The sequence below is a fragment of the Rhinolophus sinicus genome, chromosome 1 (assembly GCF_057876585.1).
Source record: "Rhinolophus sinicus isolate RSI-liver-muscle chromosome 1, RSI-T2T, whole genome shotgun sequence".
NCBI classification, from domain to species: Eukaryota; Metazoa; Chordata; class Mammalia; order Chiroptera; family Rhinolophidae; genus Rhinolophus; species Rhinolophus sinicus.
The window spans coordinates 105719964-105736934 of record NC_142501.1 but is presented as its reverse complement, the minus strand read 5'-3'; the positions used below and the strand labels follow the sequence as shown (position 1 = coordinate 105736934).

Genomic DNA, 16971 nt, shown 5'->3' with positions numbered 1-16971 from the left:
AGTCATCATGACCAAGCAGATTCATCCCAGGTGCACAACGATGGTTAAACGTTCGGAAATCCATCAATGTGATTCATCCCGTAAACAAAATAAAGGACAAAAATCACATGATTATATCAATTGATGCAGAAAAAGCGTTTGACAAGCTGCAACATCCATTTGTGATTAGAACACTTAATAAATAGGTATAGAGGGACACTACCTTAACATAATACAGGCTATATATGACAAACCCTCAGCTAATCTCATAATTAATGGTGAAAAACTGAAGCCCTTTTCTCTACGTTCAGGAACACAACAGAGCTGTACCCTATCACCTCTGCTTTTCAACAGTGTTGGAAGTCCTCGCCAGAGCGATCAGGCAAGACAAATAAATAAAAGGCATCCAAATTGGGAAAGAAGAAGTTAAATTGTCAATCTTTGCAGATGTAGATATAGAAAAGCCTAAAACTCCACCAAAAAGCTATTAAAAACAATCAACGAATACAGTAAATAAAGTTGCCGGCTACAAAATCAACGTACAAAAGTCCATTGCATTCCTATATACTAACAATGAAACCTCAGAAAAAGAAAGGAAAAGAACCAATTCCTTTTGCAATTGCAACAAAAGGAATCAAATACCTAGGAATAAACTTAACCAAGGAAGTGAAAGACCTACATGCTGAAAACTATAAGACATTTTTAAAAGAAATTGAAGAAGACACAAAGAAATGGAAAGACATTCCATGCTCATGGATTGGAACAATCTACATAATTAAAAATGGCCGTATTACCAAAGCAATATACAGATTTAATGCAATCTCCATCAAAATCCCAATACCACCTTTTAAAGAAATAGAACAAAAAATCATCAGATTTGTATGGAACCACAAAAGACATAAATGGCCAAAGGAATCCTAAGCAAAAAGACCAACGCCGGAGGTATCACACTCCCTGACTTGAGCTCGTACTACAGGGCAACAATAATCAAAACGGCATGGTATGGGCAGAAAAACAGACACATAGACCAATGGAATAGAATTGAGATCCCAGAAATAAACCCACATAAACATGGACAGATAATTTTTGACAAAGAAGCAAAAAAGCATACAATGGAGAAAAGACAGCCCCTTCAACAAATGGTGCTGGTAGAATTGGAAAACCACGTGCAAAAGAATGAAACGGGGCTGCTATCTGTCACCATGTGCCACAATTAACTCAAAATGGATCAAAGACTTAAGCATAAAACCTGAAATAATACACTGCATAGAAGAAAACATAGTTACTAAACTTGTGGACCTTGGGTCCAAAGAGCATTTTATGAATTTGACTCCATAGGCAAGGGAAGTAAAAGCTAAAATAAACAAATGGGACTATATCAAACTTAAAAGCTTCTGAACAGCAAAAGAAACCATCGACAAAATAAAGAGGCAACCAACTGAATGGGAGAAGATTTTTGCCAACAGTACCTCTGATAAGGGGCTAATATCCAAAATATACAAAGAACTCATGCAACTCAACAACAAAAAAACAAACAACCCAATTGAAAAATGGGTAGAGGACCTGAAGAGACATTTCGCCCAAGAGGACATACAAATCGCAAATAGACATATGAAAAAAATGCTCAACATTACTAATCATCAGAGAAATGCAAATAAAAACCACAATGAGATATCACCTCACCTAGTTTGAATGGTTATGTTCAACAAGACAAATAGTAACAAGTGTTGGAGAGGCTGTGGAGAAAAAGGAACCCTCATACACTGTTGGTGGGAATGCAGACTGGTGCAGCCGCTATGGAGGGCAGTGTGGAGGTTCCGCAAAAAGTTACGAATAGAATTACCATATGGCCCAGCAATCCCTCTCCTGGGTATCTACGCCAAAAATCTGCAAGCATTTATCCATAAAGACAAGTGTGCTCCAATGTTCATTGCAGCTTTACTTATGGTGGCCAAGACATGGAAACAACCAAAATGTCCTTCGATAGATGAATGGATAAAGAAGTTGTGGTACATATAAATAATGGAATGCTATTGGGTGGTAAGAAAAGATGAAATAGGACCATTGGTAAATGGGGTTTAATATGTGGTGATGGAAAGAGAACTGACTCTGGCTGGTGAACACACAATGTGAGATATAGATAATGTATTACAGAATTGTACATCTGAAATCCATGTAACATTACTAACAATTGCGCCCCAATAAATTTTAATTTAAAGGAAAAAAAAAAACAACCCTCGAATGGTGATATTTTATAAAATGGTTCACAGTGACAAATTTTCCATTACAAACATAAAACAATGATAGTTGGAACACTACTAAATTTTACAAGTAAGTGCTACAAAAACTAAATTCAGAGTAAAAAAGTTAATTTCACAAAGGAGCACTTTACCTTGGTATCAACATCGACGAGCCGTCCCGCTGATACAGACCAGGAATCATTCTTGCAAGTTTCGCGGGAAACACTTTAGGGTCAAGACACACAACAAAAACAAGTGAGTTCATTTCTTGACAAAAGCAACAACAACAAAGGGCGTAAAAGGTCAGCTATCTGCATATGAAATGAAGTTTCTTGATATGATTAAAATTTGTATGATGTGCTAGAAAAGCTATTAGTTACCTATTTCTGCCTCCACCACTCCCAACTCATGCAATATTTAATGAAGATACACTCTAAGTTTCTGTAACAAAGAATGACAGCCAATATGTTGGCAACACCTGAGAGTACCTTGTTTTCACCAAAAGTCCTGAAGGCTGAATTGAAACGCAACTAATAGCTGACATAACTGGAACCTGAACTGGGACAAAAGCGAGGACCTAAATCAAGGTAGAAAGATACACTGACCCTTCTCCATGGTCTGTCCCTGGTTCAAAGATTAATCTGCGTCAGTCAAAAATGGCAGTCTTGCTTTAACGTAGAAAGCAGTTATTAAATCGCGCCATTCCTTCCTTTCACCCTGAAACACTACAGTCAGTTCCCTGAAATGTGTGAAATGTTTGCAAGTCACACGTACAAAAGTCAAAGAACAAATATGTATGTTCTTAGCCTCCCCACTCCCAGACCACTTGTCCTCACAGCTTCCTGGCAATCTCCAACCTCCAAAACTTCAGCCTACGAAAGCACAGACTCCTGAAACAAGGATGGGCTCAAATGACCCACAGTAGGAGTTCTCCATTTCCCTGTTCCTGGAAAATAAGCTAAATGGAGCCTCGGTCATCCAGTCCTAACACAGGCATGTTACCACCGACCCAACTCCATTACTGTTTTCACAATCAGTCCTATCTCTGCCCAACCCTCCATATCCATGGGAAGGACATTAGCACATTGGGAAAAGAGGTGGAGGTGACGAGACACCTGCCTTGGGCGAGTGATCTATGTAGTTCAGCAATCTCCAGTGCCTTAGCACTCGAGGGACATAAGCCCCCTAAGTAAGCTGGGGTGCAGGTGGATGATTCCACATTCCTACTTGCTATTAAGAGAATGTTTCCAAGGGCTCAAATTAGTATAATGTGTTTTGATACAAAACTTACATTTTGCTACTTTTCCAATTTAGCAAACAAAAGCAGCAAGATTTTCAGGACGCTCTTGAACCCCTTACTTTAATCTGCTTTTTTAGACGATTACCAACATCCTGTGTCCTTCCTTCTTGTAATTTCTCTTTACCTTGTCATACCCTACTATTCTGATCTCTTTTCCCTTATCTGATCTCTAATCTCTGCTCTAAAAGCCTTATTCCTATCCCAACCTGTGTTCCTCTTGAAACTTGGATTCAACTGCTAATTCCATTCTTATCTTCTTCCACTGCAGTCACTAGACCTTTCCATTATTAAAACACTCACCCAAATGATGATAAAGAAGGAAGTGTACTGGGCTTAGACACCTACACTTAATCTCATTTCATCACTCACTGTACTCAAATAAGTCACATAATCTCTTTGAGTTCAAACTCATGTGATCAACCACTTGACCAAAACATTAACGGCAGCATGAAGTACTAGGGGGTGTTAGAATAATTAATTGCTAACATCCCTTCAACACCTGGAATTCTATGGACTTTTGATTCTGTCTAGAAAAATGGAGAACACTTAGCTGGCAGAAGTGGAAAACAGTAACAGAACAGCAACAAAAACCCCCCAAAAAGCAGAGACAATGGTAAAAAATCAAGAAAAGTCATGGAAGAAGGAAGAAAGACTCTGGAAAAAAAGAAAAAAACTTCTTTGGACAAGGGAAAGGTACTAGCCAGAAGGAAAACACAGGCTGTGGAGTTAGTGAGTAGAGAAATCAATAAGAAATATCTCTGAATATGTGCTGCATTAACACAACATGATCTATACATAGATGTTCTTCACTTACAGAACAACGATTCGTCCCAAGAAGGCTACATCGCATTATACCTGAAAACACTTGCCTGATTGGGTCTTGCTTATGCACAACCTGTGGTTCTGTGGCCACAGCGAACTGAGATCTGCCTTAAACACTGATGGTGAAAACAAGGTTCTCGAGACTGCTGCAATTGTGGAGTACATTAACACAAGAGCTTGCGCTCACTGGGCTTGGGAGGACACTTCTCAATCAGTGTTAACACGTCACTAAACGGGACTCTCTGAGTCCACCTGACTTGCACCTGTACCTTGAATCCAGACCTGTCCAGACACTTCTCAGTACAGGCTGAGGGACAAGAGAAGGGACTTGGGAAGCCAAGCAGGCCGAAGGTCACATCACGGGTCAGCCACTTGTAACTATGGTACAGGGGTCAACTAATCCACCTCCCGGAACACACACGTCTAATGAATAAAAACCAGGCCGAACAGCACAGCTCCTTTGCGAAGTTACTGTGCCGACGACCTGAGAGAACCAACGTTAGGCACATAGTACAGGGCCTAATCCAGAGCAGAACACTCATTAAAGCTTACTGGCTTCTCTCTGCAGTCTCTTAGTTAACATGCAATTTTAGAAATCCATAAAATCCTACCTCCTCGCATTGTTGCATGTAGAACACTCATCCACTGTTAAAGAAAAAATTCAAATAAAGTGTAAATACACAACAGAAAAACACAGAATTTTGAAAGCGTCAGATTGAAGTGATGTAAAAACATTTCTTTGGGACAACCCCTGAAGGCTATAGTAGAATGAATAGTAATGATACTATTGGTCGGCAATTAATACATGCAGATCCTTTACATTTCTCCTATTTATATGTGTGTATATATATTTATATTTATATGTTCATACATATATACACACACATATATATGTATATGTATGTCCTTATGTATGTTTGTCTGTATTATATATTTATATCAAATGAAAGAAAAATAAACGGGATGTGCAAAAATTTGATAGCTACAAGTCAAGTGCTACTTACAATGATTGTAATCCTAACCAGACCCTTCAGAATGAACGAAAATGGTATCAGTAGTAAAATTAGTATCATAAGCTAACAAGGTGAAATTTAAATAGCATGATGTTTCTGGACTTCCGTCATGAAGAGCAGTTTGAACCCTTTTTTGCTCTTACACAGTACCACTGGTGCCGCTCTTCGGTCAAGGGTGTTCAGCTTAGGATGAAACACCCTGTTATTAGCAGCTTAGTCAAGAGGCAGTCTAATTTGCAGCACGGCAAAACATGGAAACAGACTCTTTCCGGCCATCTCTCCAATGTAGGGCAAGTATGAAAGACTTTGTGATTCCAGTTTTATCAAGTACAACCCCTGAGACTGTTTCCCTCATTGCTTGAGAGTCTATCCGGACTCACCTCATAGAGCAGGCAGGTCCAAAGAGTCATTGCTGTATAGCAGCGTGTGATGCCATTTTTCTCATCCCTCACCATAGTGGCAAATGCGTATAGAAATCATGTTTTTTTACCTTGTAAGTCATATATCATCAGATCCTAAGCCAATGAATAACAGCAAACAAACAAAACCCCCCCAAAACAAATAACTATCACTTGTAGTATAATAATGTACACTGATTACAGAGTTCCTTTGGTTTCTAAATTTCTTCATTTCTTCTAAAACTAAAAACATAGCTCTCGTATGAAAAGGCAGTGGTTAACAGAGTAAGTGAAAATGAAACAAAAAATTATATCCAACATGTAGGATGAGTTACCCATGGATATACCAAGAAACTCAACATTCAGAGAAAAAAACGTGCTTCCCTATTGACCTGCTGCTCTTCGCTCTCCATCTGATAATGTCCTAGTCACTCTTCTCATGTCCCATTGAAATGTTAGTGCACAATCTGGAAACCTAGGAATCATCTGACTTTCTCTCTCTCCACTATCTTTTTACATTCAATCATCACTAAATCGTATTAACCATAACACTCTCCAGGCTCTGCTTTGTTTTGCCACAGCCACTGCCCTAGTCAAACAGGGGCTCTGAGCAGATGGCTTTCACAGGGGGGGAAAAAATGAAACACCACCTAGTGTTATGGTTACTTCCTAAATGAATAGGATTTATTGTCAGCAAAACAAATGAGAAAGATATAAGCCAGCAAACACCAACATGTTAAATGGAATAAATTAACCTTCCTGACTTTTTTTCTCTCAAAATGGATGGCTGAAAACATCATAGCGCACTGATACTAGTTCAAGGAAGTCAAAGCCTCCTTTGTCTGCCAGTTATTTGTAGGCGCTTTTCTACAAACTAGCCTCTATGTGAGGGGGCCAGCAAACTTCATCCTGCCGTCAGCTTTTGTAAATAAAGCTTTACTGTAGCACAGTCTTGCCCATTCAGTTGGCCCACGACTGCTTTCACACCATAATGGCAGACGTGAGTAGGTATGACGGAGACCACATGGCCTAAAATCAGGCCCTTTACAGAATAGGCTTGCTGGTCCCTGCTTTATACCACAACCAGAGTGTCCGAATGCCATCTCATCTTTTTCCTAGTCTGCTCAAAACTCTCCCATGATCCCTGCAGTAACCACTGCTGAGTCCCTGCCCACTTGCCATTTCTTCGTCTTCATTCTCACTGGAGAACCACAATGCTCTGTGGATATTTCCTGTCCCAATACACAAAGAGCATGGCCTCTCTCCAGCTCCACAGAGAAAAATGATGATACTAAGTTAATCAGTGACTGCTTTACCACTAACTGGTGTGGGTACCAGCATGTGCCAGACCCCAGCCTGTAAATGTCACGTGGGTCTACTGGCAGCCTCTCAGTTTTCTTTCTATTAAAAGAATCACACAGCTGGACATCACTGTTTATCATGGCTTGTGGCAAATCAAAACCACAGTGCAATACCTCCTCATGACTGTCAGATGGCTATCATCAAAATGGTCCCATATAACAAATGGTGGCGAGGAAGTGGAGGAAAGGGAAAACCGAGCCTGCACTGTTTTTGGATTTGTAAATTGTTATAGCCACTGTGGGAAACAGTAAGGAGATGCCTCAAAAAGTTAGAAATAGAACTGCCATGAGATCTTGCAATTCTACATCTGGGTATTTGTCCAAAGAAAACCAAAACACTAAGTTGAAAAGATATCTCCACCTCTATGCTCATTGCAGCAGTATATATAGTAGCCAGGATATGGAAGCAACATAGGTGTCCTTCAATAGATGACTGGATGAAGAGGATTTGATATGTGTGTCTGTGGGAGGTGTGTGTGTGTGTGTGTGTGTGTGTGTGTGTGTGTGTGTGTGTGTATACAGTAATACTATGACTGATATTAGAATAATTAACTCATCCATAATATAACTGATATAATAATAACTCATCCATAAAAGATGAAATCTTGCCCTTTGTAACAATATGGACGTTCCTAGAGGTATTATGTGAAGTGAAAGAAGACAGAGAAAGACAAATACCTTATGATCTCATTTACATGTGGAACCTAAAAAAGCAAAACAAACAAAACAGAAACAGACCGATAGCTAGAAAAAGCACCTTGACTGTTCCCAGATGAGAGGGAGTTGAAGAGATGAATGAAAAGGAAAGTGAATGAGAAGTACAAACTCCAGTGATGAAATATCTAAGCCACAGGGATGCAGTTAACGGCACAGGGAACATGTCAATAATATCGCAGTCACTTTGAAGGGTGATAGATGCTTACTAGACATACTGTGGTGATCACGTCACGAGTTATAGCAATGTCAAATCACTATGTTCTACACCTGAACTGATATAATATCGTATGCCAACTATATTTTCATAAAACATAAAAGGAAAATAGAAACCCCTGCAGAAACGCAGTCCTCAGTCTTTGGATATCGTCATGTGAGAATATGATGCTTGGAGCCGTTGCTAATTAACCAGCCAGCAAATGGGACCTAAACAAAACACTGACGACCTCACAACTGAAACAGGGAGAACAACAGGGATCCTGATGGCATCACAGACCCACCAAAACCATCCTGGTTCCTCCTGTGGTAACCACTGTTAATTAGGTCACCTATTACCTGCGGCTAAAACATTCTAACTGATATACTTCCCAAGGCCTACAGGATAAGAGCAACTCCTTTGTCTAGAACTAAAGACTTTCCTAAGCTTGCCTTACCTAGGTATTCACCACCTTCTCAACCATTCCCACAGCACGCTTTTCATACCATCAAAACTGAACTGCTCGTAAATCTGCAAAGGTCACTGTGTGTCTTAGCCTATGTCTGCAGTTCCTTCTGCCAAACCTGTGATCTTGATTATTCTTCCCTTGCCCAACACGGTCCTTCTGCTCTTTATCTGGCCAACTGCCACTCACGCTGCACACTTCCCTAAAATCCTACCCAGATTTTTACAACCGAAATCGTCAGCATGGACATCGAGTGTCTGGCCCACAAGGTGTGACAATTACGTTCACGAACTCACCCTAGAAAAAGTGCTGCATACCTCACTGCTGAGTATCACTATGGCCACCTTCGAAGGACACCCCTGGGGAAGCTGTGCACTGACGCCAGCACCTAGTCTACTCTGCGAAGCAATTTTGGAACTCTTTTTCTGGAATGGCCATCAGAGCTGTTGTCGTGTTACTCTTGATGTCCTGAATGTCTTCAAAATGTCTTTCTTTCCATATTTCCTTTATCTTCGGGTAAAGAAAGAAGTCATTGGGGGCCAGATCAGATGAGTAGGGTGGGTGTGTCAATACAGTTATTTGTTTACTGGCTAAAAACTCTCTCACAGACGGTACCGTGTGAGCTGATGCGTTGCCGTCATGCAACAGCCATGAATAGTGGGCCGAATGTTGAGGTTGTTTTCTTCTAACATTTTCATGCAGTCTTTTCAGAACTTCCCAAAACTAAACATTGTTATCTGTTTGTCCAGTTGGTACAAATTTATCATGAATAATCCCTCTGATATCAAAACAGGTTAGTAAAATTGTTTTGACTCTTGATTTGGACTGACAGAACTTTTTTGGTCGTGGAGAATTGGCTGACTTCCATTGTGCACTTTGATGCTTTGTTTCAGAATCATAATGGTACACCCATGTTTCATCACCAGCGAAAACACGGCTCAAAACATTGTCTTGACTATCCAAAAGGTCTTGGCAACCTTTGACTCTCCTTTGCTTTTGTTCATCAGTGAGCTCCTTTGGAGCCATTTTTGCACACACCTTTCTCATGCCAAGATTTTCAGTTAAAATTTTCCTGTTTCTCTATCGATGTGTACTTGGTCTGCTATGCTTCTCACAGTCAGCCGATGCATTTGACTCACAATTCGATGAACTTTTGCAATGTTTTCCTCAGTTCTGGTCGTTATTGGCCACCCTGACGTCTCTTCATCAGTGACGCAATCTTTCCCCTCAGAAAAACGTTTAATCCATTTGTACATGGCCGTTTTCTTCACGACATTATCCCCATGAACCTGGACTCACATGTTTCTGATTTGACTTCCACTCTTGCCAAGATTAACAAGAAATTTAATGTTTGATCATAGCTCTAATTCAAGCTCAGACAGCCTCGCAATGGCACACAAAAACATGCAACAACAATAATGAGCGCCACTCAGCAAGACACTGCCACACGTCAACACGAACACAGCTCTGAGACACTGATATACCAAGGTTATGAAACCTTACTGAGCTGTTTGTACAGTGCTGCTAATAATGTAAGTGCACGCTGGCGAGTTCTCGAACTTAATTGTCAGATCTCATACTACACACCCAATGAAAAACAATAATGATAATGATAAGCTCTCAGTGGGCTCTGGCACCTAGTAAGCACTGTGTAACGTATAGTAAATAATAGCAATGACAACGATAAGAACAAGCTCTTGGAAGGTAGGGACTGTGGTTTTAAAACGCTTGTCTTCTGCAACATCAAAATAATACTTAGTACCTAAAAGACACCTGATGCTTACATAGCAAACGGCTGCAGAGGCAAATAAATAAATGAATGAAAAGATTGCCCTTGAAAATTCTGTTTTAAGAAACCCCAGAAATAAACCAGGGACAGCTCTAAAGTATTAGGGGCACATTAAAGATCAAATTCCGTCTCATCTCTGTGTTTCCTATAACTTGCAAAACCACCGACACAAGTGCTTTGATAGAGGTCTACTATGTTTAAGGGGTCCTCGGGCATTTCATGTTGTACAATGCACAAGGTGCCACATCCAGTGAGTAGAATAGCGTTTTTGTCATTGTGAAACTTTTCTGTACTTTTATTATCATCTTTCGAGTCCTAAGTTGGGCTATGGGAACATTTATTGTGATTATCTTTTGACTAATGGCTACAGAGCATCTTGTTCTAGAGAAATTACACTGTCATGACAACTATCCAACGAACAGAAGAAAACAGCTTCTTCTAATGAGGTCAACATGTCTCACTCTGTTTTGACTTATGAGGAAAAAAGGTGATACTAGTGAGAACTTGTTGGCATAGCCACATGGAAAATAACCCATGATTCTCAGCAAGGCACAGCTTTACTGACTTGCATCAGGAGATACCTTTCAAAAACAGTCTCACTGCGATTCCTTCACACTGGCTAAGTTTTGCAGTTCTTACTGTTTGCCATTTGTTTATGGGACTAGGAAGGTATTGTTGAGTTCCTAGTTTTAGTTACATTATGGTGAGACAAACCACAATGTAATCACAAGAATTCATTCACTACCTGTAAGCCATTTGATGTAAAATTTAAACAAAGGTCCATTTTTAGAACAAGTCCAACTTGTTGCAAGGTGATTATAGAAGAAACATACAACATACTGATTTAAAAATCATTTTTCGTATTTACACAAATATCATATGGGATTGTAGGGGTCATGACTAGATAAATGACTTTCTTTTCACACAATACGCTCTCAGATTTTAAATACCGACAATTCACTTTTATAATAATTCTGAATACTAGACTATTAAGAAAGACATTAACTAAGAAAGAAAAAATATACATGCAATATACACATTTTGCTTTAACAGCTCTTTCAATAGCAAAACTTTCTTAGTCTTACTGTATGTCTGGTAGGACCACAAAGTATACTTCACTATTAGGAGTCTTACCTCGACTGTTATTGTCAGAAGACTTTTTCCATCTCCTCTCTTTTTCACAATCAGAAATTAGTTTGGCGTCGCTATGTGTAAAAGAGGTGATAATATTACTGTGGTATAACTGACAGGAACACATTTATCAAAACATGGAATTCTTAGAGTATTTCAGGTAATGTCTGAGCTAATATAAAAACTTGAATTATCCCATACGCTTCAATTTTGTAAGTTCTACAGACAAACAAAGAAAAAACAACTCATAGACACAGACAACAGTTCAGTGGCTGTCAGAGAGTAAGTGGAAGAGGGGATAGATAGTAGAAAAGGGTAAAGGGGGTCAAATACATGGTGACAGAAGGAGAACTGACTCTGGGTGGTCAACACACAATGTGATATACAGACAATATATTAAAGAATTGGACATTTGAAACCTATGTAATTTTACTAACCGTTGTCACCCCTATCAACTTAAGTTAAAAAAACAACAACATGGTAAGTTGTACAAAATTTTTCTTAAGCATGTGATTAAAGAAGACAAAAAAGCAAGGTGAACCAGTCATGGTGAGGGCAGAATAGTTCAGTCAGTTAATTAGAATTAGCAGGGGCAAGTGGCGAGAACTGAGAAATCCTAGTTCCATAGTCCACAAGATCCATTGTCGGAGAAGTCACTGCTGTTAGGCTCAGAGTTTTCCTCTACAAACCAAGCAGCTCACTGCCTTATTTTACAGGTTGTCAGAGGATCAAATAGATAATACAACAAAATGGAAGGCAATGGAATAAGTTTTTTTGAGCTTTAGTTTTTGAAATTGTTTTGGAATTCCAAATAAATCTAATGTGTGCTTTTCATAGGTTCTATTTAACATTCAAATGCTGCAGTTTACAGAAAATGTTTTAAATGTTGGTTATTAGCTATTCTTTCTTTGTGGTTTGTAATTCAGTACATCTCAGCTATTATGTAATTTGTAATTAAAGGCATTTAGAAATATGTTACCTCAATAAGTCAGATAACATAGTTGCCCCCTATTATCGTAGCTAATCACACCAGTGGCAGAAAACGTATAGAAGTCAAGACCTGGCTTGGACTACTTCTGTCTCATGACTACCTCCTGAAACTCTGAACTATCAGATCTTTCTAACCTTCCTAGGCATCCCCAGTTGACTTGGAAGATATAACACATGCACATTCATGAGGCATGGAAGGGGTGCAGCTAGTCTAACACCAAGTAACCTCCTTTAGATCCAGAGCTTCCTGTTTACTGGCTTCCATGTCAGGCAAAACTTTAAATATTCTGATACTTGAGGGAGAGTCAAGTCACTTGACAGATTTTCATTATTTTGGAAAACAGATCACTGAGCCTCATCTTAACTAAGGAATCACAGGCAAGTTAGTGCCTGCTACTGTGGGAAAGGCGTTATGGGACCTTCCAGGACCTAAGGAAAGATACTCCATGGGATAGCAAGTGGCCTTGGCGTACAGATCTGGTAACAAAGGAGAAAGGAAAGTCTGATCTTTTCCTGCAGCATTACTGGCACCTCTCTGACAGCTCAGAATGTTCCAACTAACATGTGCTAGCAGAAGACAAAACAAGACACTCAAAAGGGTAAGTCATCATGAGGTCTGGGCTAAGATGTGGGCCCCGCATAGTTTTGTTTTTCAGTGTTGGGGAAGGGTGTGTGTGGCTAAAGCTAGAAGTCCAAGCTCCCGGGACAGGGTGCTGGTGCTCTGGAATAGGGGCTGAGAATGTAAACAAACACATGCGTGTCAAGTAAAAAATATCGTCACTTGGAAGTCCAAGTGTGGAAAACCACGAACACCGAGGACTCGGGATCAGCAAGGGCACCTGGGAGCACAGGTAGTCATGACGACAGGACCCGTTGCTACAGCAAGCCTGCAGCAACACAATCAATGGAAACCAATGAATCACCAGAATGACCTTCGTTCCCTCTCCATCTGACTTGTGAAAGAGGATGGTCCCCCTTGGACTTAGGGAACACTTTGGCTTCTTGAAAATTTCAAGGGGGAGAGCATAGCCGATAGCCTCCAGAAAATAGAGAATTTCCTGCTAAACTGTACATTTTACACCCCCAAATAACTAGTTGAAAAAGTCAGAGAAGAGACATTATTGGTACCTGACACACAGGGGTTATGCTTGGAATGAAATGGAGAATGTTGGGATCCCTAGAGATAAAGGTCTTCAAAGTTCTGGGATAAGGAATCTGTCCCTTTGCTACGTCTTCCACGTCTGACCGTTTGTTTGGTTTCTGGCTGAGGATGTCTACTAACTCACTGCCATGCCCCCACTGCCTGAACCCAGTTATGAAGTCTCACCTGTTACCTAAGAAGTAACAGTTAAAGTATTTGGAAGTTCAGTTTTGTGATAATTAGCATGTCAATGTAAACACTTACTCCTTCAAACCTTTAGATAAAGCATATTCTTCTGCAGTGAATCCAATGTCATCTTGAGCAAAGACATCTGCACCTGCCTGAAGCAGCAGCCGGACTATATTTGAGGATTTAGCCCATACAGCAAGCATGAGGGCTGTTCTGAAATAACAGACAGACAACTTCACCCTTAGGAACTGTAAGTTACCTAAACAGCAACATTGAGAGACTCTACCGAGTTCAATATATTGCTTATCTGTATAGAATTGACCATTTACATGCTTAAGTGTTCATCTTTGTAAATTATGTCCAAAGCTAAAATGAAGGCACATGAAAACAACAAAAACAAAAAGCCTCTTGCCCCACTTGGGTACTACCTAGAAGTTGCTAATTTAAAGTTCTTTAATAGACAAGTAACTCTGCTGAGGTCACTTATCTGAAGTAGGTGAAGATTTCAATGAAGAATTTCCCGTTTCTTCCTTAGTCTTATATACGTTACATCCAAAGTCAGCTAGAAGTCAGGTAAATTAAAGCTAGTTGGCAGGCTCAAAACAATAGTATTAATAATAATTCTAGCAATCATTGTCATCATTGAAGTTAATGGTGCGCATAAGCACGTGCTGGGCACCGAATTACACGCCAGGTCATGACACACGACCATCCTCGAAGGAGATATGATTTTCCTCGTTTCCACATCGGGAAACATGTTTGGTGATGACAGTAATGTTCCCATGGTCACACACGTGACACGTAGGAAAGCTGAGCATTGAACCCAGTCCTGAGTGAACTGAAAGCCCATCTCTTTTTTTATCACCCATCCATGACTTGTTTCATTAAAGAAGAAGTTTATTCAGTTAATGTTGTCTTTCTCCCTTCTACTCATACCAATTAAAAATGATAAAACAAAAACACATCAAAATAGACTAGAAATGAAAAAGGATAAAAACGGAGGAATATCTGGTAGTAGCAATTCACAGTCACTTAGGGAAATCCCTATGACATCAGCATTCCTTGAAGAAAACAATTTCAAGCAGAGTCATCCAAACAACAAAATCAACTCCTATTTACCTTTAACGTGCATCTTTTAAGGAAAACTGAATACACGGCAGAGGTTAAAAAAACTGTCAGAGAGACTAAATCCCATATTGTATCATAAACTAAGTTAGACTCCATACTATACAAAACTAGTAAAATTACAGTGAAAACCCTTTAGCTAATATAATACCATGTGACCCCAAACTGCAATGACAAATGACATCAGTCGATATCATAAAGGAATATGAATCCTGCAGGATACGGTTCTTCCTGTTCACCAGTCAGAATAATTGCTTTTCTACCTAACGGATGATGTGCTGATATTTTTCACTTTGTAATCATAGGTTAATCCTCTTCTTATTAATCTTTCTGACTTGAGTAACTGTTACCGCTCTAAAACAGTTCTAAGTTTAAAAACAACAGAACAAACCACTGTACCTTTTCCACTTATCAACTGCATGTATGTTTGCATGTCTCTCGAGTAAAAACTCCACCATTTCCTGGCTCTTCCGATGCACAGCAAATAAAAGTGGTGTAAAATCAAACTGTAAAACAGAAAACATTTTACAGCTTAAAAACTACATAGTTCTACATCGAATTTGAAAACTCATAAAAGATCCTCTAAACTTGAACATACACTAGAGAAAGTAAATACAAAGTAGCCCTCTGTGCTGTCATCTGCGGCTCTTCCCTTTAAAATATCCTCCTTCTTCCTCTCCAACGGATGAACTTCCACCTCATTCTCCAGAACTCCCCTCAAACACTGACAGCCCTGGTTCCAAAATCTTTGCTCCTATCACAGTCTCTACCGCACTGCACTGCAGTGATTTCATCGTTCCCGTCTGAACCCGGAGCTTTTGGAGGGCAGGGGCTATTCTTCATCCCTGTGTCTCCAAGCTCGAAATCATAGACGTAAATGCTTTAAGTCGTTTTATTGAATTGAAAACCTAAATAATTGTTTCTGGGGCAGTGTTTGTTACATTGTATTCCAAAGAATATGTACTTTACCAGAAATTAACTACTGTGGCCCAGTAGGAAGATTCCAGAAAGAGCACCTGTGTTTGAGAAGTATTATAAAACTGTGCTTTATATGGCTATTACTAAAGAAGTGTTTCAGGTTGCTTATTCCCGATTTGACAATACTTTTCTGTGGCAAACATTAACGTTTGAAATATCATGGAATTTCAGGGATATAGTTTGGAGAGCTTTCCAACAGAGGTGAAGGTTTTCTGCAGCTTATGCAAACATGCTTGCTTCACTTCTATCCATGTTCTCAGGATCCCAGATGTCAACTTCAGGCTCTCCTGCTCCAAAAGGGTCACTAAAGAAATGGACTCTAAATTAAAAAGAGTTAGGCTTCAAATGACCTTTGATTGTTTATCGCTAAATGGTCCATGGGTTTTCTCCCATTATAAGATGATGGGTTTTTATCTGGGCTGTTGGTAAGCTCAATGTGAAATTTCATTCTCAGTTACAATGATAATCTTGGGACCCCAATGCCAATCTAATTTTTGAAAAAAATCTGTTTTTATTCTGGGTCTATTTTAATTGCTACTTAAAATTATTTTACGGCTCAGGCAAAATATAACTCCGAAATAAAATATCATGGCTTATCAGTTAACGTTTTAATACTGATCTTTTAGCATCATGAAAGCGACTAAATCACTTGCAGTTTTAAGGAACCCTGTTGAGGAGGAAGATAGAATGCTGACTGGAATATGCATGACACCTACAACTATAGCCATCACTGACCTCATAAGACTTAAAGCCATTTCCATGGGTATGATCATTTATAGGACGTATAATGAAAAAGGAAGTTTTTTTTCTTTTTCTTTTTCTTTTTTTAAAAGAAAAACAACTTAGGAATTCTAGCTTGAAAAACTTACTCTCATTCTAAGGAGATTAACAGAGAACACATATAATAAATCAACATGGACTGTCTTGAAAATCTTGAAATGTTTATCAAAATACTCTGTTGAGAGGAATCGCACACTCCAGTGCTTCCGGAGGCAAAGAAGGGGACCCAAGTAAGTGAAGAACCCAGGTGGGGACAGCAGCACTCTGGGGAACACATGTCTCATAGAAGAGGCGCAGCCTCGCCACAGGACACCCACTGTAGTCAGGGCTCAAGGGGACCAGGCTGGATTCGTTAAGAG

General features: G+C 39.6%; 1 protein-coding gene across 1 annotated transcript in view; it reads right to left on the bottom strand.

Annotated features, from left to right (window-relative positions):
- Window positions 1–16971, bottom strand: part of LOC148759166 (ankyrin repeat domain-containing protein 26-like) — a 144720-nt gene that overhangs the window by 94645 nt on the left and 33104 nt on the right. The window contains exons 7-10 of the mRNA XM_088793155.1: window positions 15254–15360; window positions 13805–13942; window positions 11364–11483; window positions 2372–2444 (exon numbers count right to left, since the gene is read on the bottom strand). Of these exons, the coding sequence (XP_088649281.1) occupies window positions 2372–2444; window positions 11364–11483; window positions 13805–13942; window positions 15254–15360 (438 nt within the window). The remainder of the gene's footprint in view (window positions 1–2371; window positions 2445–11363; window positions 11484–13804; window positions 13943–15253; window positions 15361–16971) is intronic.